This window comes from Canis aureus, chromosome 9, assembly GCF_053574225.1.
Source record: "Canis aureus isolate CA01 chromosome 9, VMU_Caureus_v.1.0, whole genome shotgun sequence".
Lineage (NCBI taxonomy): Eukaryota > Metazoa > Chordata > Mammalia > Carnivora > Canidae > Canis > Canis aureus.
In genome coordinates, this window is record NC_135619.1 from 51,128,962 (window position 1) to 51,155,280 (window position 26,319).

Consider the following 26,319-nt stretch of genomic DNA (forward strand, 5'->3'; position numbering starts at 1 on the left):
CATCTCTTTTGATCTGTGACAGTTCTTCAGTCTGTCCCTTTCTTGCTAATGAGCACTTTTCTTTTTTTTTTTTTTTAATTTTTATTTATTTATGATAGTCACACAGAGAGAGAGAGAGAGGCAGAGACACAGGCAGAGGGAGAAGCAGGCTCCATGCACCGGGAGCCCGATGTGGGACTCGATCCCGGGTCTCCAGGATCGCGCCCTGGGCCAAAGGCAGGCGCCAAACCGCTGCGCCACCCAGGGATCCCTAATGAGCACTTTTCTAATGAGTATTCCTCTGTGATGTTTTAGTCGGCCAACTTGAGTATGCCTGACGCTTTCTTGTGATTATGTTAAAGTTAGGCATTTTGGGCAAGAATACCCCAGAAGTGATGCTGTACCCTTATCTCCTGTGGACATGTCTTATTACTAGTGATGTTAACCTTGATCACTCGGTGAAGCTCCTGTTTGCTGGGTTTTGTCACTCTCTACTGTAAAATTACTACTCTCCTTTCCTTTGTAATTAGTAAGTATCTTGGGCATGATGGAAGAAGAATTTTTTTTTTTTTTGAGACTCTGCAAATATTCTGATTCTCCTCAAACTTCTTCCCAACTAATTTTAGGATCCATCGCTGGTGGGTCTTACCTACAACAGTTATCGCTGTTGTGCTTGCCTGGTGATGGTTTTGTATTTCCTTCATTCTGTATTTATTAATTGAAATTCTTCTATAAAGAAGAGCTGCACCTTCTTCTCCCATTTTTCTCATTTTTTTTTTTTTACTCAGTAAAGACTCATGGCTATTTATTTTATTCTATAGGCTATAATTCAGTATTATTGTTTTTATTATCATCTTATTTTGTTCTTCAAATTGTTCCATCCACTGGGAGCTCCCACAAGTTGACGTCTTGTCCTTTTGCCACGCCCCATCCTTTTCCAAGTGCGTCTTCATTTTTTTGTCACCACAAAATGTTTCAGACTCATTTTGTCCAGTAAATATCTTTTTTTGATGGTTGCTTAACAACGTATATGCGTTTATTTATTTTTTTATTGGGGTTCAATTTGCCAACATATAGCATAACACCTAGTAAATATTTTCAAATGACTAAATGGTAGAACAATAAAGAAGGTGCATGTATAGAAGAAACTCAGTCCCTCTGTGATTCCCCAACTAGGAGCTGTATCTAATTCAATTTTCAGCTGGAAGGAAGAATGGGAGATGCTCCTATGACTCATAGGATTACTCACTTCCACTGCCCTATGAAGGTCAAAGCCGGAGACACTTTGAAACTGAAGGCAGGAGAAACAGGATCTGTGGAGGTTGTAGGCTGGGTAATTGGTCTGCCCTGAAAGTCCAGGGCATGCACTTAAAATATCTATAAGCTGCGCCAGGTGGTGCTTGAGAGCACACTGCTGGAGCCAGATGCCGAGCTGGTTCTGCTACTTACTGTGTATACGCCCCGTGCCTCAGTTTCCCCATCGGCAAAATACAGGTAACAATAGCAGGGCTTGCCATGATGTTGTGTAATGACTAAATGAGTTTAAATGTTTAAGTGGCTTAGAACGATGTGTGGCGCACGGAAACATTCAGCAATCCTTAGCCGGGGCCTCGCACTTGCCGCAGTTCCCGCAGCCCGCTGAATTCACTGGGCAATGATTCGCTGAGCATTGTAGCAGGTGGCATCGCTGTGAGCCGCTTCCAAGAGCGAGCAGAAGGCGAAGTCACTGTCGCGGAGCCCACGTTCTCCTAGGATAAAATCAGCCTGCCGCTCCAGGAGACTGCAATACTTTTGAAGACGGTTGTGGGGCGATGGGAGCCGCTGTTTTTGCGGGTCACCCAAACCAGCCACCCTCTCCGGGCCAGAGGGTTCGTCTTCCTCCGGGAGCCACCCCGTGGCATGATGGCATCGAAGTCTTAGCCAGTCCAGACATGGTGCTGACCTAGCGCAGTGATGGGTTCAGGCAAAGACACGCCGCCCAGTCAGCACCGGGAGGCGGGAGGCCTCTGCGCCGGGGCTCCTATGGGTCAGCACCTCGGAGCTCAGAGCTGGGGCTGCGGGGATGGCCTGAGGATAAGCCACCACCATGCAGGGCGGAGCGGACGGGGAGGGAAACAGAGTCCCAAGGGCGGTGTTCGAGCCCCCGGGTGAAGAATGGGCCTGAAGTCAGCCCTATTCTGGACTTTTCAGTTCCACAACCCAGTGAATTCCCTTTTACTACTCATTACTGAGAGGGCCCTGAGCTTACTTCGATTCCCCACAAAGCTGAGCCCTCAGCGGGAAGCTGGACCCTGTTCTGAGCTCCTGTTCTCCCTCTGAGCATTTAGTTTCCTGCCTTGACCCCAAGTGTAAAGCATCAGGCAGGCAAGTCAGCTCTCCATCCCGCTTCCTACCTCTGGCCCACTGCCGCCTGCCTGGGAAGGGCAGTACTCACCCACCCTCCCCGGTTCTCCAGAGCTGGAGCCGCTCCCTCCAGCTCACCCCACACCCCCAACACACACACAAACACACACACACACACACACACAGATGTGTGTGAGATGGGTGGGCTCAACCATTATGCCCAAGCACCTTTCTGAGGCAAGTCAATTCCCAGGCCTCAGCCTTACCTTCTGCGGCCCTACCTCCTCCATCCCAGCAGGCCTGAGGGGCACTGCCCAGTCCCTGATGGCCAGAGAGACCTCCATGCAACCTCAGGAGTCACACTGAGGCTCAAACCCTAGAAGACCCCCCTTTTCACTACCTAACTTCTTATCCCCAGATTTGTCTCTTCTTTCTTTCTTTCTAGATTTTATTTATTCATTCATGAGAGACACACAGAGAGAGAGGGAGGCAGAGACACAGGCAAAGGGAGAAGCAGGCTCCATGCAGGGAGCCCAAAGTGGGACTCGATCCCAGGACTCCGGGATCATGACCTGAGCCAAAGACAGACAGACGCTTAACCACTGAGCCACCGAGGGGCTCCCCCCAGGGTTTTGTTTTGTTTTTTCCCCCTAGGGTCTTAAATCTAGACCTGGGCAGGTGGCTCAAGGATGTTTGAGCTCCATGTCCTGGTCAAAGCCATGTCCTAAGGGCAGACCAAAAGAACCCAAACTGCTACTTCCTTTGAGATGATTTCCATCTCCAAATTCTAGGGAATTCACTGTCTCCACCACCACACTAACATTTCTTTTACTGTCCTCTAACCCCTGTTGTGTTAGCTTTTACTCAGTATATGATTTGCCTCTTTGACAGATTGCCGTCTTAGCTCAGGCTGCCATAAAAATGTCCTAGACTGGGTGGCTTAAACAACGGAAATTTACTTCTCACTTCTCACAGTCTAGAGGCTGGGAAGTTCAAGATCAAGGGGCCGGCAAATTCAGTGTCTGGTGAGAGCCTTCCTGGCTTCCTGTGTTCTCACATGGCAGAGAGGGAGCAAGCTCCGGTCTCTTCCTCTTCTAAGCCCACTACTGTCTTCATGGGCCCCTACCTTCATGAATGAAGAAATCAGTGGTTGAATAAAGACTTACTGAATGGATGGTGAAATGAGTGAATGAATGAATAAGTAAATCCATAACTAATAAGGAGACGCAGTAACAGGACTGGAATGGAGTGGCAGAAGGATTGAAAAGCCCTATAGGGGATGGGGGTTGGACCCAGGGAAGAGAGGAGCAGAGAAAGGAGAAAGGTGGGCGCCTGTGTAGCTCAGTGGTTGAGCGCCTGCCTTCGGCCCAGGTCGTGATCCTGGGGTCCTGGGATCGAGTCCCACATCGGGCTTCCTGCGTGGAGCCTGCTTCTCCCTCTGCCTGTGTCTCTGCTTCTATGTGTCTCTCATGAATAAAATCTTTTAAAAAAAGAGGCAGGAGGTTGGGGCAGATACCATGGCAGGATGGCGGGAGAGAGACAGATGCCACCCAATCTCCCAGTGTTTACATAAAAACCTGGAGGTTGGGCCTTTTATAGAGCTCATTTGTTAGCTTTTTAAAACCTCTTTTTTTTTGTTTTTGTTTTTTTACCTAAATGCCATTTGTCAAGGACAATGTGCATCTTGCTTTGACATGACCAGCTCAGATGGCTGAGGACTCTGGTCTCGCCTGTCCCTCCCTAGATGTGGGAAGGCCAAGCTGGTCATATCGCCAGCACACCATGCACAGCCTCTATGGAAGGGCCTGGAAGGTCCGGTGAACTCGAGGTGCCTCCTGAGAGCACTGAGGTGAGGACTCCAAGTCCTCTCCGGGTCAGAGCCAAAGGGCTGCTGCCTCTCCTTCAAGGGCTCCCCTTCTCTGCCTTCTGTCACCCACTCCCCATCCCTGGTTCCTCAATGGCATTGCCTGTGCCCACGGCACCCCACGGGACCCAGAAGAGCTGCAGATGTTTGCGTGGATTTGCAGCTAGGAATGAAAAGCCAAGGTTTGTTTTGAATGGATTGTGGCTCTGGAGAGAAAGCCTGGGGATGCAAAGCCGCCATGAGTGGGAAGCAGATGGGAAGCAGATGTGGGATGTGGAAAGTCCCTGCTCCAGCGTCAAAGGCCCACCTTGGGGAACGCATCCCTTTCCCGGCATGGGGACCAATCCTGGTGGTGGGAGCCCCAGCTCCAGCTGGAGTCTGCTCAGCTCTGGGCCCTCTTTCTCTCCATTCACATTTCTGTCTTGCATTCCTACAGGATATGCCTGTTGGCCTGCCTCTCGCCTGCTCTGTCTCATTGAGCTTCTCTCTCTCTCTCTGTTCCTGTCTTCATGTCACTGCTGGTCTTACTCTGTCTTCTCTTGCTCTCAGACAGTCTCTGACTCCGTGTCTGTCCTCTGTCTCTAGCTCTCTCCCTCCCTCTTGCTGGCGGCTCACCAAGGCCAGTGCCCCTACCCTCCATGCTTGGATAAATCTGCCAATCAGCTTGAGCTCCTGGGGTGAGGGACAGGAAGAACAGGCTAAGGGCAGATACCCCAGTTCCATGAAAGAAGGAGATTTTAAGCCAGAGAGGCCTGGACAAGCTGAGGCCAAGAATTTCTCACTTACCCATAGGGCTGGATATTTAGTCTGGGGTGGAGAGGGCAGGCGGCAAGCAGCCTGGAGCTCCAGAGCCTGCAAGAGCAGCTCCACTGAGGCCCCGCAGGGGTCGGAGGCCCCCTTCAGTGTGCTCTCTGCCTCCTGGCCCAGACACTGCCCTCTCCAGTACGGGGGCGGGGGGGGGGGTTGGGGGGGGCAGGACAGCTGAGCACCGAGGCCACTGCCTCCCTCATGGACCCAGGCCCAGGTGAGGGGCAGGCACTGCTGGAGAGGGTGTGTTTTGTATCCCCCACTGTTCTCCCAAGAGCTGGGAGCAGCCCTTCCCTTTCAACCCCTGCGGGGCCTCAGACAGTCTCCAAAGGCAAATGTGCTTTTTCTTTGGCTTGTGTACAGTCTAAATACTTTATCCAATTGATATCAGCTCCACATCCAGTTGTCTTATTTTCCTTTATGAATCTGTCCACAGCCCTCTGAGCGCTCGGGCAGGGCCTCAGGACCATCTGTGGCACATTCCCAAGGCCACTAGTGACCTCAGACATTAACTTGAAATTCATGTACAGGCTGTGAGGGGCGCCTGGGTGGCTCATGAGGCTGGTTAACTGTCTGCCTTTGGCTCAGGTCATGATCCCAGACTCCTGGGATCGAGCCCCGCATTGGGCTTCCTGCTCAGCAGGGTCTCTGCTTCTCCCTCTTTCTCCCACTCCCCCTGCTTGTGCTCTGTGTCAAGTAGATAAACCAAATCTTCAAACAAAATAAATTCATGTACAGGCTGTGAATGCCTTGTACAACTTGTGGTGAGGGGTGGTCTTGAGGGACGCACTGAAAACCATCCCCAAACAGGCTGCTGTCATTCCCAGGAAACTGGAATTGTTTAAGAGGGCAATTTCACAAATGATTCTGCAGCTGAGAATGAGGATGCTGTCAGAATACAGCTGAGTCCTGTCTCCCTGGCACCCTCCAAGGCTCTGCTCAGGGCTGCCTTCTCCTTCCAGCGGGCATTTGTCCCAGCCCCCAGGGGCACCGTGTGGTCCCCAGAGGCACCGGGCTGGCCCTGAGTGGGCATCACTGCAGCACTACATCACAAGCTATGGACTCTGGAGTCTTGTGGCAGCTGAAGCCTTGGTCTGGAACCTATGCATCAAGCACCTATTACGTGCTGACACTGTGCAGGTGGTGAGCAAACCACACGGGATGACATTGCTCATGAAGGAAGCAAAGGGTGGTGAGACTGGGGCTAATGGTCAGGGAGGGCCTGGGACAGCACATTGCAGAGGGTGCAGGTCACAGCACCTGTCTCTGAGCTTTGGTTGCTTCACTGGTGAAGCTGGGAGTGATACCAGGGCTGTCTGAGGATTCCGTGACATAATCGATGCCCAGGAACTAGAGATAATAAGGCCTGTGCGGCTAAAGCAATTAGCAGCAGACAGGGCACGGATCAGCAGGTGCCGTCAGGGCTCTGCCCACGTTATCCTCTGGTCTCTGTACCACCTCAGGACACCTGCTAGGGCTTGTCTCCAGCTGTGAGAACCTGCTTCGGCCACCTGCATAGAGGTCAGGGAGGTGCTCATGAAATTCTGCCCCTGGCCCCCAAGGACAGCCCCTAACCAACAGCTCCGGGGTTGGGGTTAACACAGGTCCATCTCCCAAGCTCCCTGCACATGGAGCCACTTCCCCCTGTGGCTTCTCACTTGATATCACATCCTTGTGTGATCTTGTTCCTCCTCCCACTTCCTGCAGAGCTACCCTCTGGTCAAGGTGGGTTCTCGCAAGTTCCTAAGGAATCAGTGACAGCAGACTCCTAACTCTGAGGAAATCTGTCCTCTCTGTATTTGAACACACAAAGGCAGTACCATGGGATGCTGGCAGGAGAGTCCCTGTCCTGTAGCTCTCGGCCTCAACTCAAGGAATCGAAACATTGATTGTAGGACTCTCTGTCCCTCCCGCCTCCACAGACCTGCACAAGGTACCAAAAGATGGCATAAAATTCATATTTAATCATTATCATCTTTATCTCTGGGAACCCCAAATGGTTACCTTGAAGTTAATCCTTTATTGGTCCTCTCCCTACATCCCATCAGAGGGGAAATAGCAGACCCACACAGGGGAGAGACACATAGAAGCTGACAGGGGCAGATCCAGATGCTGCTCTGGATTACTTTCCTAGACTTTGTGATATTTGTGCTATTTGCTAGCTTAAATTTTTTTTGTGACTTTTAAAATTTCAAATAAACACTCTCCTTTGTACATAATTTAGTATTATTCTTCTTAACAAGGGATCCCAAAATTTTATTAGCTTCAGATGACAGAGTTCCTCAATATACTTGACCATTTGATGATTAAAAGGATTTTCACAGATTAGCTTCTCAATCTGTATATCTCAGCCCTTGTTTCTCCTCCCCTACCTGAATACTCCTGGTACCTTCAGGCCCTGCACCTGTCACTGCATCAGGTGAATCCCTACAGTGGGCAATGGGAACATTCCAGAAAGCCATTTCTAACCACATTGGCTAGTATTAGATGTATTAAACAGCATAAAATGTATTACACATACACAACTGAATGTTTTCCCAACATAACTAAATGAACATCTAACAGTAAACCCAACCGAATGCATTCCCAACTCAAATTTCCCTCATTACACCCCTGAATGCCACAGCCACCTCCCCCTACCTGACATGAAGGATGTGACAGAGGAGAAATCATGATGGGGACAGTAGAACTACTACGGTTTAAAAAATCTTACTTTAGCAAATATTATAAAATATATGATCTTGAAAAAGATATATATGACCTTGGAAGGGGCTTGTGCAAGCAAGGAGCCCCAACTATACACCTTGTTAGCTTCTCAGGACGCCTGCCTCTGATGGCTGGCCTGTGAGGCTCAGACACGTCGTATTTGAAGACCTGTGGGTTTTAGCCACATCCTGTGTGTGTGAGAGGAGGTGGTTCGCTATTATTCTGGGCTCTGCTTTTCTTGGTGCCCCTCAAACCCCAAATCCACTGGGCAAAGCAGAGGAAGGACAGCAGATGATGCTTGTGGCCACTGCTCAAAGTGAATTTGCTCCTGAAGGTTGGACTTCACAGCAAGAGACATCAGATTCTTAGGCCAAATTGCTTTCCTTTTGTATTTTCTTGGTTTAATTTACCCCTTTAATTTTTAAACCAAAGTTTCTTCTGAAAAAAATTCCAGGCTTGTCTTCGCTGAATAAAGGGGCAAAGGGACTTAACCTCAGCCAGGCCAGTTGCAGGGGTCAGATCGCCCAGAGGGCAGGCATGCAGGCGGGGATAGGAGCTTTGCCAAGGCCAGAGCCCCCACGTGAGCCAAGGAAGTGGGAAAGGCAATGCCAACATTCATAGGAGGTTCTGAGATTTTACAAAACGTCTTTCACAACCATTATCTTTGAGCTTCCCACTCCCTCTGTGGGGTATGCCATGTAGGTGTTAGAATGAGTGTTTTCTAGTTAAGAGAAATTAAGCAGCTTATGCAAGAGTATTCAACTAAGAAGGGGCAAGGTCAGGATTTGAGCCCAGATCTTCCAAATTCAAATCTATGATGAAGCCAAAGATAGCTGTGTGTATTGATTTGCTGTTTTTTTTTTTTTTTTTTTTTAAGGCTCCATGTGTGTTAGACTGGAAGCACTTTCCATATTCTCTTACCTAAGGGCACCTGGGTGGCTCTGTCGGTAAGCATTTGGCTTAGGTCATGATCCCAGGGTGCTGGGTTTGAGCCCCACATGGGGCTCCCTGCTCAGTGGAGAGTCTGCTTCTCCCTCTCCCTCTGCCTGCCACTTCCTCTACCTGCCACTCCCCCTGCTTGTGCGCATGCTGCCAAATAAACAAATTCTTTTAAAAAATTCTTTTAGCCCTCACCTGTTCTGACCTGAGCTGGGTCTGAAGGGCAAGGTGGTTGGAGGGACCGAGATGGGCAGTAGTCTGCAAGGAGTGCCCACCATAAGCAAAGGCTCAAAGGCAGGCATCACCTGGGCTTGTTCATTTCATGCTTGCGACCCACTGTCCATGGGGCTCTGGTCCAGTCAGGAGAGGGCCCTGTGACCTCTCACCAGCACATGCTTCTCTCCTATGGAAAAGGGACATGATTGGGCTCTGGAGAAACTCTGGCAGCAGCAGCTGGAAGAGGCCCTCAGCCGGTCGCTACCCATGAGGTCGCTTCTCTGCAGATAGAGGCCCTGCCAGGGTGAGTTGGTATGTCACCGAGGCTCTCAACTTCCCAGCCAAGTGATGGGCCTGGTTCCCATACCTCGGCTTTGAAGTTTAATGGTGCTCCTGGCAGCACACAGGGCCTAGCCAACTCCTACCCTTCAGGGCCTCTTCTTCCCGAGGGGCCTGGAGCTGGGGCAAGTCTCTAAGGTGCTTCCCCCAGCTCATCTAGGTGGATGGAGGGGTACCTCCTGCCCTGAAGAGAGGCGTGGAAAGTGTAAGCTCTGACCTGGAAGGGCAGTGGAAGCCTCAGGAGGCACAGAACAGTGGGACCCGATGGCGAAGCCCTGCCAGACTGGCTTCCTGGAGCCCCAGAAGTCAGAGGCCACACAATCTGTCTCTGATTTGGAAGATGAGCCAAACACTAGCACTTTCTTACCAGCATCCTGTGGGTTTGACTGTCCTGCCCTCAAACTCTACCTCTTTTGAGCTCATATGAGATAAAGTGTCAGGGCCAACTTAACACCTAGACTCGTCACTGGACATGCAACCTTGGGCAAGTTACTTCTCTGTGCCTCAGTTTTTCATCTGTAACATGGAAATAATTTGTCCGTACCTTGTAGATTGATGTGAAGATTAAATGAGTTAACACAGGCAGTACCTTCAGCAGGGCATGGCACAGTATTAGATGCTGGCTATTACTAATCTAAGAGTTCGAGATTACTCCCTAAGACTCCCCAGTATTTTCCCTTGGGGAGTTTCTGTCACTTAAAATGGAGTGACGGGGCTCCTGGGTGGCTCAGTCGGTTAAGTGTCCAACTCTTGGTTCTGGCTCAGATCATGATCTCAGGGTCTTGGGATTGATCTCCTGGTGAGGCTCTGCACTCAGCAGGGAGTCTTCTTGGGATTCTCTCTCCCTCTCCCTCTGCCCTTCTCCCATACTTTCCCTTTCTCTCTCTCCCTTAAATAAATAAATGAATCTTTAGATAGATAGATAGATAGATAGATAGATAGATAGATAGATAGATAGAAAGAACTGACATTTCAGGGCAGGTGCTAGAGAAAGTTTAAATTCGTCCCAGTGAGATGTTTGAGGCTGCCATGACTAACTGCTAGCACCGGCTGGTTTCTTCTCTCCTGCCACCTCTAGTCCTGGGCTTGGTTCACAGCTCTGCTTCAGCCTCCAGGCAGCTGCTAGCTGGAGAAGAATGTTTACTACCTCATTAGCACTTCTCAACTGTTCATTGTGGACATTAATGACTTTGGTTTCTCCCTCTGGAGTGACTCTGAGCTGCCTTTGAAAAGCAGGCCATGTGATGGCCCAAAGACATCCCCAGCTGGTCCCAATTCCCTCCCTCAGTTGCTCCCTTGACCCAGAGAGTGAAACAACTTACTGGTTAGATTCTGGGGATATACATGCACATTGAAAAAAAAAGAAAAAGAAGAAGAAAAAGGTCAGACCCTTAATCCTTCTGCAGCACCTGAAACAAAATTTCAGCGACTTTCCCCAAAACCTTCCACTTCCTCTTATTCCCCATCCCACACCTGCAGACCTGCCCCTCGCCCTCGCCCTCGCGGTTTGGTACAGGAATCAGGGAGAAGGCAGGGGCCCAAATCTGAAGCAGATGTTTGGGACGATGAGTGAGGTTGGGGTGGAGACAATAGGAAGGATGTGGACCTTGCTAGAACTGCTTGTTGCTCTGACCTGCTGCCAAGGCTGAGAAAAATAGAGGGACTGTTCCTGGTTAAATACCCAGCTTTTACTTGTGCCAAACTTTCCTGGGCCTCAATCCTCACAGTCTCTGGCTCCACTTCCAAAGTTCTCCCTATCCTTGTGCCAACCACTATCTTGGCCCCTTTTTCCCACCACGCCAAGCCCCTGAGCCCAGCCTGCGCCCCAAAAGCAAGACTAGAGTTGTGCTTTTTAAATCCCTGTATAGCTAACCCACAATGGCATTTTTGGAACCAAAACTCCAGATATGGCCTGACAAAAGTTTTAAAGCACTGCTTCCGGGTATGAGAGGCTGTCTGGAAGACATAACTTGGATGCCAAAACAATACAATTTTCAAGGTGTACGGGGATCAGAAGTCACAATTGTTGAAACCAGAACCACTGTGAAGTAGGGAGATGCATGCATGGCTGCTGCACCCACACCCACCTCCAGACCTCCCACCCACCTCCAGAGCCTGTCAGGATCCAACATATCTTGATGAGGATAGCAAGTGCCAGATCTATAGAATACCCAAGTTTTAATTCTGTTGCTTTGAGTATTTGAGGAGACACAGGCTGCCATCATCATAAAGTATCAGAGGAGAAATCCCCCCAGGACAAGACTGAAGGTTTTCCTAAAGGCAATGTGGCCTGACTCAAGGGCCACCCAGCACTGATCCAGATCAGAAGCTTGGGGAGTCAATGCTATGATTTGTCCAAACCCCAGAGAAGAATAGGCATTAGCTATAGCACACTACAAAGAAATGAGGAAGGCCTTCAATTTCCTGGGTGTGATTAACATCAAGGGAAATTGGAGTGAAGCTCAGTGTTTCCACCCATCATGGTCATAACCAACCAATTTCAGGGCTGTTTATGAAGTTGATTTGCCTCTTCACGCCTCTAGACTCATTGGAAATGGAATTATTTTCTCTGCCACCTCTGTACAGACCCTTCTGATGGCTGCTAGTGTTGGAGATACCTCCCTCTCCCCATCCACTCAAGATTTTAATTTTATTCACTGAGCTGTAGGCTACTGGCCAGTCCTCCCACTGCCAAAGTCAACACTTCAGGTCTGCTTTGTCTGGAAGAGGAGGTTAAGGGGAGAGTGGGTTCTGAGATCACAAGAGTTCTCTTTCCCAGCCTTTCCTAGGACCTGCTCATGTGATGGCCTATTTATGGGACAATGGGGGTCTCCTGGTTTGGAATCCATCTTTGCAAAGGTTCTTGCTTCTCTGCAAATCAACAGGGAACACAAATTCTGTCTCGTTGTATATGTGTGAGGAGCTAGACAAATTTCACTTGCAGCCATTATTCCTACACTATGGAAAATCTCCAAATGTATAGAAGTGTTCTCCCCACCCAAACCAAACTAAAATGAGAGAAACTATAGGGAAGGCTGGTGATGGGTTTGGGTGTGCAAGCCTTGGGGGAATGAAATGACGGAAACTGGATTATTTATATATCTGTCTCCCCAAACAAGACTGTGAGCTGCTCAGAGGCAGGGAACACATTCTGTCTCGTGTGTCCCTAGCTCAGTGCACAATGCCTGGTACAGAGGAAAAGTGCTAACATGCAGAGCTGCAAAGAAGGACAGGGAAAAGGGAGGACACTAACCCAGTGATGGAACAGAAACATCAGATTTTGGTGTTTGGTTATTTGGTGGCGGTTGCAGAGATATATTTACAGGAAATGAAATGACAACTTGGGGCAGGATCAGATCTAGAACTTATGAAATCTAGCACAAAATGATGACATGCACAGCATCTTCCTCTTACATAATTAACATTTTGTTTTCAACGGAACATGAAAGCCATCAAAGGCTCTCGAGCTGGCTTGCAAATACTCTGATATCCCTGACTCTGCTAATAGGCAAACAGAGGAATGTCCTGGCAATTCCTTCTGAGTGGGAGTTCTGAGGAGAGAGGGAACATTGCTGGCCTGTAGGAGGATGGGAAGATTCCGAAAGATTCCTTCATGTGCAAAACCCATACTGCAGGTGAAGTGGGGGTTGTAGAAATGGTAACTTCATCACAGACAGGACCAGGACCCTCACCGTAGGGAAGATGCTATGTTGCTAGTTTCAACAGAATGAGTCTTGTGTGAGGGGGTAGGTCTCCCTTTAACTGGCATTCTCAAAAATGTCTGCTTCCTTAGTGAGATAACCACCAGGAATTTGGCCTTTACCAAACAGTGCTGTTTCATGTAAGGAAAGTTTAGAAACAAAAGATTTATTTAAATGAGGCTTTTTCTGCAGACTTAGTTACCAGAGATAAGCATCAGGGTATTGTGTGGCTTGTCTGACCTCATTCTAATGATTTCATTTGCGTGCGACCTGCAGACTTTCTACCTAAGTGGGGATATTAAAATTTCAAGATTTTTCCCCCCTCAGTTATTTGTATTCTTTATGCAGGTTCATTTAAACTTGGAAGTCATCTCACTCAAGCCATTAGTTGTTATTCTGTAGAGCTTTAAAGCCACTAGCAATAGTTACATTTCTTTCCTTTTTTTAAAGTAGGCACCAGGCCCAACATGGGGCTTGAACTCATGACCCTGAAATCAAGAGTCCCATGCTCTACACACTGAGCCATCTAGGCACCCCCACTACTCCCCCTTGCCAATAGTTGTATTTCTTACAATAGGGCTTTTTCCCTTCTGTAAATCCCAAATCCTTGAGTGACTGACAGGTATAAAACAGAGGTATAAAATGTTCATCTGTCACATGGTGTCATCAAACAAACTTAAGGCAGAGTCAGTGAGCACTGGTGGCCCAGTACCTGGTGTGTTCCTTAGTCTAAGCTAACCTGTCTGAGACAAACCAGCAATGTGAAAAGAGTTTGGGCCTTGATGTAAAACAGACCCAAGTCAGAAATATTAGCCTGTTTCACAACTTTTGAGACAATTTAGTGCGGAATAATTTTCAATACTACACCTAGGTGATGCTTAAGACCCTTGAGAACCTGCTGCTGAACACCAAAGAGAATCATCATCATGTTAGACCAGCCCCCAAAACCTGTTCGGGGTACAAAAGCAAAGGATTTTGTATTCAATTTAGAACATCTGGGGAAGTCTTTGCAGAAGGACCTTGTCTTTGAATATAATTCATCACATTCAGCATCAAGAATCTGAACTAGATTCTCATGGTGCAACAAAGATCTCAGAATTCTCTTTAAACTAATTGTGATGTGTAGTAATTACTATGGAGAAATTGACCTTGCTTAGTATCTTATCAAGAGCTCACATGGGCTCTTACTTTCCCCTCCTCCATTGTGACTTTTAGGACAGATTGTTTGAAAAAGGAATTGGCGCAATGACGACCATAAAAGTCAGGATAATAGTTACCTTGGGAGGGGTGGGGAGTGCTGTGGTGCTGTAATGTTTTATTTCTTGACTTGGATGGTAGTTACACGTGTGTTTCCTTTATAATTATTTATTAAATTGTACGTGCTTGTTGACCTTTTTTTTTAATCTATTGCATCTCAAAATCAAAGAAAAAAGGGAATTTATTTTTAAATAAAAGTATTACAGAACACTTAGAGCTGTTCTATTATGCTTGAGGGTCTATATGAAGCCCAAGTAGAGGCAAGGAGCCTCTGGTTCACTAGAGAATCTCTACTGTGCTCCTATGAGAAGGTTGGCTGGGCAGAGGTCTGAGAGCTCTATCTGCAGTGGTTCAGAGGTAACAACTCATGAGAAGCTGATGTTAGTATCTATGTTGGTGTTAATTCAAGAACAATCCTACCACCATCTTGAATCTTAAGAATAATTTTATGATAAACTGCAATTAATGACAAATGCTCACAGGGATCCACTCAAAGCCATAAGAGCAGCAAGTGTAAAAGATGTAGGATTGTTAACCTAAAAATATGAAGTCAGAGGGAATTTTGTTTCTTTAAGGACATCTCCTATCACTGAGGAGCTTGAGGAGGTGGAAGTAGAGCAAATATACTCTAAAAGAGTGGTGTTCAAACTAAGATTCCAATTCACTAGGTCTGGGAGATGGGGCAAAAAGAGTAAAAACAATTCCAAGGTATTTTTTTGATTTTCCAGATTGGGAACCAAGGTGTAAGGACACCATAATTACTTTTCTAACAAAACCCTGATACTTTTCCTTGTAGGCCCCAAATCAGAAATCCAGTTTTCTCTCTCTGCCAAACTTACCTCTGGTTGGAAAAGAATTGGTACCACCTGCCACCACCCACACTTTTGAGAAGCTGTGTTTTTGTTTGCCATGCCCAGTACCCTTGGGAGGAGGAGGTATAGAAATAAATGTGATCGTACGCAAACTAGAAGGCAATATACATCAGTTAATAGTGGTTACCTCTGGATGGCAAGCGAATTATTTCTCTTGGGCTCTTATTTCTAAATTTTCTATACTGAGTTTCCTATATAGTAAAACAACAAATGAACATTTAAAAGACAGATGAGAACAGATATCCTCAGCTTTTACAAACTGGTTTCTTCTTCATGAGCTGAGCATAAGCATTTGTCCTGCACCATGGGCCTGCCTGGCATGAACAGCATTCAGTGGAGGGTGAAACTGCAGGACTTGGGACAGGCCAGGGCTCTGTAGGTACCTTCTACTCTGAGCTCATGGTTCTTGAAGAAATTCCTGGGGAAATGTGAAAACATTTCTAAATCTTTCTTTTCCTCCTCCACCTCCAGTCTGAGCTCTGAATCGCCACTTACAGAAGTCACTTGCTCCTTAGTCCTTTTCAATATTTATTTATTTACTATACAAAATATTTACACTATCACTGCAACTGTCTGGCCCCTTTGCCTGGCCTGATGGATTTGCAGCAGGGCTTGGTCTCTAGAAAACACGCTGATGCTCTCCTTAGTGTTCACTTGGTGCTTGGTCTCCTTCAAAGACACTAAAAGGCCAGGCTAAAGTTTGGCTGGCCCCAAGTACCTGGGCCACAGGAGCATAAATAAAATTAAACTGGCTGAAGTAAGAAACGTGAAATTAACAACTGCCGGAGAAGTAACAGATATTCTTTCTTCTCTCTGAGGAGTTGTACCTTTTCCTCATACTGGCAAGTACCAAAGCAGGATTAGAAAAAAAAGGTAAAAGAAAAGGCCAAACAGAGCAAAGATACTTTGGAACAGACTTAGGAGACAGAGTGCAGTGGAGGAATAGAAAACCACAACAGTACCAAAGGGTTTTGTTAAATAGAGACCCTGGGGCTAAGGACCAACCACGGGGCTGCAGGCTGCCACAGCTGGGCTGCAGTGGTACCCAGGATGCTCTGAAAAGTGCTCCGACTAGAGCTGAAAAGAACAGATCTAGCCAAGAAAATCAAATCGAGCTCCAGCATCAGTCTCTGGAGGGCCGCTGGAGAGGAGAATGCAGAATCCAGAAGAGGAACAACTGCCAAAGAAAGTAGAACCAGCCCACATGCCCCTAGCTGGAAACCCCTCTCTAGGCCCGAGGGGCATTGTCATGTTTCCCAGGGTGATGACGAAACTTGCCTGTAGATGTCCCATGGAAAAACACGGGGGCAAGCAGCAGCACCTTGTCCTGGTCCCTGAGGAGAGCAGTGACCATGTGGCATGGAGGACCCTGGCTCAGGTGTTGAGGCCCTGATGCTGGATCCTGGCCCCCAAGAATGAGTGAGGTCAGCACCCATGCCAAGAAGGACAAATGACAACTGCAAAGGGGTGAGGTCAGGCAGCAACTCGAGCAGCTCAGGAGGGCTTGTTCCTCATGGTCCCTGGGAACGGGAGGGCTCAGACATGCTTCCAGGAGGCCGAGGCATTGCCACAAGTGCTGCCTCATCTCTGGACTCTGTGGACTTGCTGGTTTTGGCAGTAAAGATGGCTTGTAATATTCTCAGAGTTGAATGCCCCGTTGAGAATGGTAGCTCGCAGCAAAGCCTTCTTGAAAAACAGAAATGTGGAAAGTTGATGAGATTCCGAGTCTTGAAAATGTCTGCAGTCAAATTGTAATGAAAAAGGATGGTGGGATTTTCCAAAAGACAGATGCAGGTTCTCTTCAATCTCCATACAATAGTGAACCTACTAATTGTCTTCCCTTCACAGGGACTCTTTGCTGGCAACTTACAGAGTAAAGGAAGTCATGGACAGGTGGGTATTATTGTCTGACACAGCTTCTCTACATACATTCTCAGGGCCCTGACCCCGTGGACCTGTGATTAAGCACTTCAACCATTGGTCCCTTTTCCCTTGCCACAGTGCTGCTGCCAGAGAATAGCAAGCAAAGAATCAGGGATTGTTAGCATGCTATACTTACTGTCCAAATCCTCTGCTATTAAATTTTCTTTTGTAGAAAGCTGAAGAATCCCTACCTCTCAGCAGACTGCATAAGTTGGGAGTTAAGTGGCCAGGACCAGCCACACCTGAGCGTACAGAACAAACCCAGGAACAAACATCAGTAGTCTTCAAGCCAGCCAGATGCCTACACATGCTCCTTGCCCTAGAGGAAAATCATTTTCAGCACTGGAAGCTATAGTCCAGTTATCTTTCACATTCTTGGGTCTGTTTTTCTCACTGGCTCAAATTCAAGAAAAAAGCTTAGAGTTTTTATGGATTAATGATCATTTCCAGAAATGCCTTCAGGGAAAACGCTCCTTTTCCAGTTTTGACACCACAAGAAAAGGTCCTTTTGTGCCATCAGTCTCCATTAGAGGTAGTCTGGCACCATGGCCTGAGCCTGCTATGGTGCAGGAGGACAAAACTGAAGATTGCTCATGTAGGCCACTTCCTATCTGTGCTCCTCCTGACTCCTGGTGAGAAGAGGCGATTGCCCCGCATACAGGAAGGACTCATGTGCCTGTAGGGCAAGTAGCAAGGGCTGCAGAGGGGACCTCTCAAGGGCATCAGCATAGGAAGCTGAGCAAGGCCACCCCAGCCTTCTAAGAAAGCCGGGCCCCTTTGCAATCTCCCTTAGCTATTGAAGCAGCTCCTGCTCCTGAGATCTTCTGAAAACCAGGTGAAGTGAAGCACCGTGGTCCTCTCCTCATGAATGAGCAGTACAGATTCCATACCATGCCAAAGTGGCCTGTGGGGGAGATGTGCCAGAGGCAGCGAGGGAACGACCCAGCTCATAGGTGACCCAATACTTCAGACACTGGGGCGCATGCAGCAGCTTCTGGCTGATGTTATGTGTGTGTTAGGGTCGGTGGTTGTCACGGTGTTATGTGCACCCAGGTGTTCCAGGAAGCACGGGGGCCAGGTGGGCGGCAGGAGAGTGGTCAGAGCATGCCAAAGCCCTCGCAGCCCTCACTGATGGCCAGCTGCAGCATCCGGTGCACCTCTTCATACGAGTCATATGTGGGGAGGCACAGCTGGTTAAAACTGGAAGGGCAAGGAGAGAAGTGATTCACTCAACCACCAGAAACACTGGCCAGGGCTGGGGGACCTTCCCCAGTCAGAGTGTGCCCTAAACAGTCTGGTACCTACCATGTGTGTGCAGTCGGGAGAGTGCTGTGGGTAGGAGCAGCAATAATCTGGAATGAGGGGCAGAGGGCGGCAAAACCTCCGGGTGGTAGCTGAGAGGAGCCTGTTGTGAACTGGAGTAGCCGAGCCAACTCCTCCTGGGTCAGGCTGGAAACCACAGTCCAGAACCACCTCATGACCTGGCAGGGAGAGCACAAGGGGGGGTCACACTCAGGGTACAGCCTAGGACTTGACCATGGGAAAAGAAGAGGATACCCTGCAGTGGGAAACATGGGTAGCAATGGGGAGAGTCAATAACTTCTTCAGGAATTTATACGATCAAATCATCAGCAGGGCAGTCTCTGGTTGGCTGGTGCTATTTCTTTGCCTTGCCAATGTACCATTCCCATGGCAACTGGCTCCACAGCCCTTAGGGACCAGGGGTCCCTTTGGCTTAGACAACCACCTGTCTTTCCCTTGCATACCATTTTCCCCCCAGTTGACCTATCTGCCTCTCTGACTCCTCAGCATTTCTCTTCTGAAAGGTTTTCCTTGCAACACGGCACAGATCCAATGAAAAGAAGTGTGGCCCACTTACCTTTTCTCTGAAATGCCAGGAGCCGCCAACAACCACTGCGTGGGCTTTGAAGTCAGACACACTGATGTCCCCAGTCCCACACATCAGCAGCTGGAGAAGATAGTTCAGGTGTTACTAGGACAGTTGGAGGACACACACTCAATATAAGGTCAAAATTGCCTGTGTTAACATGCAGAATATGGAATAAAGGAAGGACCAAGAAAAAGACCATGAGGTAAGATCATAATGCCAGAACTCTGCTTTAGGAAAATTATAATAGGCCAACAGTTTCTAACCAGTGTGGTAAAAAATCACACAGCTTTTAAAAAAAATAGATGCCCATGGCCTCACCCTAGACCTATTCAATCAAAATCTCCAGGAATGTGTTGGGAACTTGTGTATTTTGAAAAAGTCTCCTGTTACCGACATGTATCCCTAACTGAGAACTACTGCAGTGTAGTGGGGGCACCTGGGTGGCTCAGTGTGTTTAGTGTCTGACTCTTGATTTCAGTTCAGGTCATGACCTCAGGGTCATGAGACTGAGCACCGTGTCAGGCTCCATGCTCAGTGGGAAGTCTGCTTCTCTCCCTCTGCCTCTCCCTCTGCTCATGCACATGTGCTCTTTCTCTAAAATAAGTATTTAAAAAAAAAAGAAAAAAAAAGAATTACTGTTGTAGATTATTTTGAACTGAAACAAAAGACAAAAAAAAAAAGGAAAAAAGAAAACCAAGTATTTCCTGATTCTGCCCTGAACGCAGCCTGGGAATACCAGGAAGGCAGGCCCCTTCCGCTGATGAAAACCCCCAGCTCCATTTTTAAATTTGTCAGATGGCCTTTCCTGTTTCTCAGGATCCATCCTTCTTTTGTGGACTGAACTTTTACCACCTTCCCTTCAGCCCTGCCTCTACTTGATCAGATAAATCAAAAAGTATACCAAAAAATGAGAACATTAATTATTATCAGAGGCCTGAACATTTTGCTGGTGTCCTAATTTGGTTTGGATCCTGCATGTGACTTAGTAGACTGCGAGTACTCCTTCAATAGCTATAAAGAATGGTATGTCCTCATCAAGAGACAAGAAAAGTCCACATTAAGCCTGAGGAGCTTTAGCTCCTTCAAAAAGAACCTGCTTAAGCTAATGAGTAAGAATGGGGCATGGAATGACCCTAAGAGACTGTGTCCTCCCCTTCCTACTCACTTTTACAAACTGTTACAAATGTTATGCTTTCTGATAAAAAATGCACCAGTACCTATTCCTCAGCCCAAAAAAATAACAGCACTAGATGAGAGGTCTTTAGGAAACTGTAGGCTCTGAGATGGAGCATTCATTTTGTTTGAATTTCATGTCTCAAAGTATAAATGTGATGAAAATCACATACAACTTTGATTCTTGTTCTCGAGGCCAATTCAGTTAATATGAATAAACATTGCACAAGACCATGTGAAATTATTTTTTTCTCATTTTTGAAGAAGAATCTCTTCCTTACAGGAAAGAGTTTGCAAAAACACACTCTTCATAAAGGCTGTGGGAAATTGCCTTGTATGTTTCATTTGTGAGCAACAGATAAATGACCAACTTATTTTATTTTTTGCCCACAACTTCAATTTTTGATAATTATAGAATGGTATTCACCATTTTTTGTCCATTTTTTGGTTGTTACAGGATCTGTGATAAGAAGATATTAACTGGGATCCCTGGGTGGCGCAGCGGTTTGGCGCCTGCCTTTGGCCCAGGGCGCGATCCTGGAGACCCGGGATCGAATCCCACATCAGGCTCCCGGTGCATGGAGCCTGCTTCTCCCTCTGCCTGTGTCTCTGCCTCTCTCTCTCTCTCTCTGTGACTATCATAAATAAATTAAAAAAAAAAAAAAAAAAAAAAGAAGATATTAACTGTATAGTGTTGTAGCCCAAAACTTTGAAATATGTCACATCTTTTGGTTTGCCTCCTTCCCTGAAATGTAGTTCCATGAGGGCAGAGACTCTGTCCTATTCATTGCTAGCTCCCCAACTGCTTCAAACATCCATGTCTTACAGGAAATACTTAATAAATAGCCCCTGAATAAATAAATTCTACTATTCCCTTAAATCTTTAAATGTCATAGGATTTACAAGGTCTGTACACAATACTAATGTTCTTTACTATTCAACCAGTATCAATAATACTTGAATAAACAACTATTAATTATTACTCTTCAAAAAGAATTAGTTATTTGGTTTCTAATTTTCATATTCTAATGTTTTGAAAGCAAGAGAAAGGGTCAATGCATGGAAGAGTGACAAAAGCGAAACCAATTCTTCCATAAAGGACTTTCCCACCACATCTCACAACAGAAGATGTAACAACCTGGTTCCTATGAGCACATTCACAGACTCAAGAGTGGGGGTCTATAATTATAAGCACTTACCTCAAGCTCGTTTTCATCAAAAATAGCCAAGAGGTTCTCAGGGACCAACTCGTTCAGGCCTGAAACAAAGTAGCCAAGTTAAAGCCACATCCACACCGTGGATACAGAGGTTTTTATCTCAAGGCCAAGAGTAGACAGGTTCTTACCTTTTAGGAAGTGTTCCACCTCCTCTTTCACTTGACTGGCCAGCCGATATTGGGCCAATAGATTTAAATAGAAAATTTTATTTGCATTGGTGACTGGGGTTTGAGCTCCACCTGTCATGAGTTCTACAACCTGAAAGAAGAGGCAAAAGACAGATGGGGGAGGCTGTGGATGGGAGTTATCAGATGACACCTACCCAGTCCTGTGTTTACGTCTTGTAAACACAGCTAGCCATGAGTTTCTGCTGCATGTTCAACCTCTCAACACATCTAGTTTTATATAGTTACGAAGCTCCAGCAATCCTACCACTGTTGCCTATCCCACTGGCGACTAGGGTATCAGAGTGAGTCTTCTCTGATATGGTGATATAATTGGAAGATATCATGGATCCTTGTTAGCAATATGCTAACGTCTCTATGATCCAAAATTAAGGCCCTAGTGACTTCTCTTAAACCCCTGAGCCTACTTATTTGAAAATGAGTAAGGCCAGACAAGTAATGAAGAAGTGTTTTTAGATTTCAGAAATTCTAGAATGGGAACAAATATTCCTTAATCTTCCCAATGTGTTCACAGAGGCCATGTGATTATCAGTACAACAGATTCAGTAATCATAATTTTTTAGTCCTTGCTATTTTACTTTCAACTGTATATTACTGCAACTTTACTGTCATAATTATTATCTAATACTACTTAACATAAACAACCAAATTTGCATCAGAAATGTTTTTGGCCAAAAAACAATTCTAATTAAAAAAATTTTTTTTAGTTAAATTAAATTAAAAAAAGAAATGTTTTGGCCACGAATTTTCTAGTAAGGAAGCTGAAAAATATACAGGCACAGTGTTAAAATAGGAGTTACATACATCACGACTCTGGAAATTGAGAAAGACATTACTGTCCCTCCCAAAGCTGCTTGTGCAGTGACACTTGATTATTACTCAGTTCTTTTTCTACTGGAAAGTAGGAATGGGTGGGATATATGAGTACATGTGTCTTTTGCTCCATCATATGGACCAAGATCATCAAGCTGTGGGATGCAAGGTCCTGATATGGTTGCCACTAGTCCCACGAGCCTATTTACATTTAATGAGAATAAAATAAAGTGGAAAATTCAGGTACTTGGTGAATAACTTGGCACATTTTGGGTGTTCAAAGACAGCACTGATAGAGAACATTTCCACCACTGCTGAAAGCTCTAGGAGGTAGCCCTACTCTAGAGGAGGCTGGAAACCATGGGACCCAGAGGCTTTGGTTCTCTTTCTCACCTTATCCAGTTGACCTGATTTGTTATATTTCTCTTCTGCAAAGACCAGCTCCATCTCACTCATGTCATTATTGAGGATGAAGCAAACTTTAGATTTGTAGAATTCTGGGTCATCTGTTTCAAAGTACTGGGAAGACAGAAAGACAGAACAGAACATGACTAATCTTACCCAGAAATGAAATCTGTAACTGTTTGGAACCACTTACCCCTTCAACCTTAAGAACAATAAGTTCAGAGCAGAGGGATTCCAGAATTAATGGCTAGGGGCCTTAGTTAAAAAATGTATACCTAAGACTTTACCTTGTAATGCATACGTAGTCCTATGATTTGAGCCAAGAAAGAGCGGGTGAAGCGAGCCCGGACCAATTGCTTATAGGCTCCTCCTAGAGAGGACTCATAGAGACACTTGCCCACCAGCCGCCCTGCAAACTCATACATTTTTAAGCGTAGATGAGCAGGGCGATTAGGGTTGGGATGTACCTGTCAAAGAGATTAAAAGGCTCTGGGTCATTTTTCTTCAAGCTTAGTTCTGGAAAGACCCTCCCCACCAACTCCATCCCAAGGGAACAAGAATTTCAGTGTTAGAATCAAAAAGTCATCTAAATGGTATTAGTTGTTTGGTAGCTACCATGAATAATTTAGAGTGACTGGATGATAGAGGGCAAAGATGGACTTACAGTAAGTGGAAGAATCTTCCATTAAGTTTGTGGTCCCTGGCTGAGTATGGAAGTCAACCAGTGGATGATGTGCTGCCTTTCCCCTAAACCAGAACTTCTTTCAAACAAAGTCTACTTCTCTACTCCTGATACCTCTGCCTATTCAAAGATCTAGTACAGAATTCAATGCCTTAGGTACGTTTTGAGAAAATGGCTTAATCATTTATAACAATAATTAGAATAGTCATTGTACTATACTACTTTTTAGTCAAATACTCATCTGTCTGCATTTTCTCACTTTACAGATGAAATAATAAAGGCAAAAAAGAGGGAGGCAATCTAATTTGGGTTCATATTGTAAATATCAAAGTTAAGAACAAGACACAGGTTGTCAAATTCCTAGGACACTTTCATGATCTCAAACCCTTCTTACACTATCCACTATAACACAATTGGCATTTTTCCACCCACTCATGGAGAAGTCACAAACTCACTAATGCTTGGTTGTTGTCACTGAATCGAGTGAACAGCTGATTGGTGGTATCAAACAGTGCTTTGCAGATTAGCTCAAACCATTCTCGGCGAGGTCCTCCCCAGTCTAGAGCTGAAAAGTATAATAAAAATAAAAAGTGGGGGCGCTTAGGTGGCTCAGTGGGTTAAGCAGTTGACTCGATTTTGGCTCAGGTCATGATCTCAGGGTCATGAGATTGAGCCCTGAGATGGGCTCTGCACTCAGCAGGGAGTCTGCTTGGGATTTTCTCCCTCTCTCTCTGCCCCTCCCCCTGCTGGCACACGTGCACGCTCTTGCGCTCTCTAAATAAATAAATATTTTTTAAAAAGCAACTCTAGCTTACCACCTTTTATTGCTTGTGTCTGTCTATTCATCGTTCAACACGTTCCACCTTCCTTCCATTCCACTACATTAGTGTTTCCCCATTCCAACCCACCTAAACTGTGGCGCTTTTTTTTTTTTTTAATTCTGTAGAATTAAAGGATTCAAGATATTCTATTCACTAAGTTAATGCCCCTTAGTATGGAAACAGGAGCTCAGATGTCCCACGAAATGGACATTTCTTTTGTTCTATAAAGGTCACTTTCCCTTCTGGTCCACTCTTAGAACCTGCCCTCCCAGTCCCTTTGTCTGTGCTCTACAAGCTCCACCAAGCCACCTGCCTGTCAATACCACCTTTTCTGTTTTGACTCATGACTTCTTTTTCCTTTAGAAAAATAAACTGGCACAGGGGCAGAGGTGGGAGTAGGGGGATATTTTTTTTTATTTGCAGAGAGCAAGTAATGGGGCGGGGGGAGGAGTGGGGAAGATTGTTAAAGAAAATGAACATGAACTTTAAAAACTGACCTTCTTCATCTTGGAAAACCACTTCAAAGTTCTTGCTCCAATCTGAGATTGAGAAATTCCGAGTGGCTTTCAGAGACTGAAAAGCAGTGAAGGGAAGGAAACTGTCAGGAGACTGGCTGGCAACTCTTGGGTGTTAAAAGGAAAAACACAAGAATATTGCCTCTGTCCCTTTAACAATTAGTACTTGGAGGAGATGCAGTCCTCATAAATAAACTTTAACCATCTCATTTCATATTTAAAGTGCACATATCTCCAGAAGAAATTTAAGATTTTAAAAAACAATCTAATTCATCTTTGTACCATTGCTTTGTTGAGCAGTTGAAGCTTTTTTTTTTTTAATGCTCATTTTATTAATGAGAAAACTCTTGCATAAAGAAATAAAAGGACTCAAATTAGTAAGCTGTCAGCAAGAGAACCAAGGAGTCCTGGTTTTTAGTCAAGTACAGTGTCCACTGGAACTCTTTACCCACAAGGCTATGTTCAGACACAGAGAATGTGGCTGAGAAAAGGGGTTTCCAGTCACACCTACCAGAGCCAAACATCACAAACACTTTCTGGACAGGGACCAAACCTTCTCATTCTTGAGGAATGCAACAACTATGCCAGTGTCTGCGCAGTGGAGACAGACACACATCAGGTGTTCCTTTTCCCTCAGACCAGAGTGACAACAAAAATCATTTCCTCTTAACCCAACAAGAGCTCTTCTCTTTCAGGAATTCAAGAACAACAATGTTCTTCTGTACCAACTACTTCTACCTTCCCTACACAGAAGTTCTATGAGATGGTTCAGGAACTAGTTCAGTAAAGATTGTAAAGCCACGGTGTCCACTAGTCTCTCCCTTCAATAATAGGTCTTGAACAAATTTACCCCAAACTTAGTATAATTAAACACAGAGAAGAGCAGTCTTTAATAGATATGTTTAGAGAGAAGAGAAATTTGGGTTTCATAAAAAAGATGGCCTGCAGGACATAACCAAACACCAAAGGGGTTTCTAGTTCCAAAACCCTGACAAGTGATGACAGAAATTAACCTTTACGCACCGATTCCAACAAGGTGTGTCTGCTGACTTTCAGGGTGACTTTGGAATGTGGTCTTTTCATATGTACCTGCCGAAGCTCTCGCTGGAAAAAGTTCACCTTGTCCTGAAAGGTCTCAGAGCCTCCTAAGGAGCAACAAGATCCATCATGATGACAGCCTCATTCCAAGACATCTGTGTAGTCCACTCTGCACCTTCAGACACCCAGGTGGGTAGGGTCGCTGCTTTCCCTGTCAGAATCCCTGTTCAATCTTACCTATATTCTTATGGAGGGAGCGGATGAAAGTGGCTGCTAGAATGTTCCTCTCCTTACAGCTGAGCTCCACAGGCGGCTGAATGCCATCATCTACCACCAGGGTGAGGAGCTTATGAACAGGGTCAGGGCCAAGGTATGAAAACTAACAAAGAAAAAAAAAAAAAAGGCATTAACCTTTAAAACCCTCAAATCCAGCAAAAACTTTCCATATCCCTAACCTTCAGTATCAACCAATAAACAAGTTAAGCCTGTTCTCTCTAAGAGACTATCTCCTAGGAGTATATCGCCTGTTTTTCATTTCAGTACTCTACAATCCAATTGTATTTTAAATTATTTGAGTCACCGAGACTGGCTTTAGCGACGATCACAGGCAACATTACAGATCTCCTAACATAA

General features: G+C 46.0%; 1 protein-coding gene across 3 annotated transcripts in view; it reads right to left on the reverse strand.

Annotated features, from left to right (window-relative positions):
* Positions 1–15,538: 15,538 nt before the first annotated feature.
* AREL1 (apoptosis resistant E3 ubiquitin protein ligase 1) overlaps positions 15,539–26,319 on the reverse strand; it is a 42,785-nt gene continuing 32,004 nt past the window's right edge. For all 3 annotated transcript variants that reach the window (XM_077909997.1, XM_077909996.1, XM_077909995.1), the window contains exons 10-20: positions 25,924–26,065; positions 25,672–25,793; positions 24,631–24,706; positions 23,768–23,877; positions 22,918–23,097; positions 22,619–22,744; positions 21,356–21,485; positions 21,210–21,268; positions 18,826–18,915; positions 18,252–18,427; positions 15,539–18,146 (exon numbers count right to left, since the gene is read on the reverse strand). In XM_077909997.1, the coding sequence (XP_077766123.1) occupies positions 18,044–18,146; positions 18,252–18,427; positions 18,826–18,915; positions 21,210–21,268; positions 21,356–21,485; positions 22,619–22,744; positions 22,918–23,097; positions 23,768–23,877; positions 24,631–24,706; positions 25,672–25,793; positions 25,924–26,065 (1,314 nt within the window). In that variant the 3' untranslated portion in view covers positions 15,539–18,043. The remainder of the gene's footprint in view (positions 18,147–18,251; positions 18,428–18,825; positions 18,916–21,209; positions 21,269–21,355; positions 21,486–22,618; positions 22,745–22,917; positions 23,098–23,767; positions 23,878–24,630; positions 24,707–25,671; positions 25,794–25,923; positions 26,066–26,319) is intronic.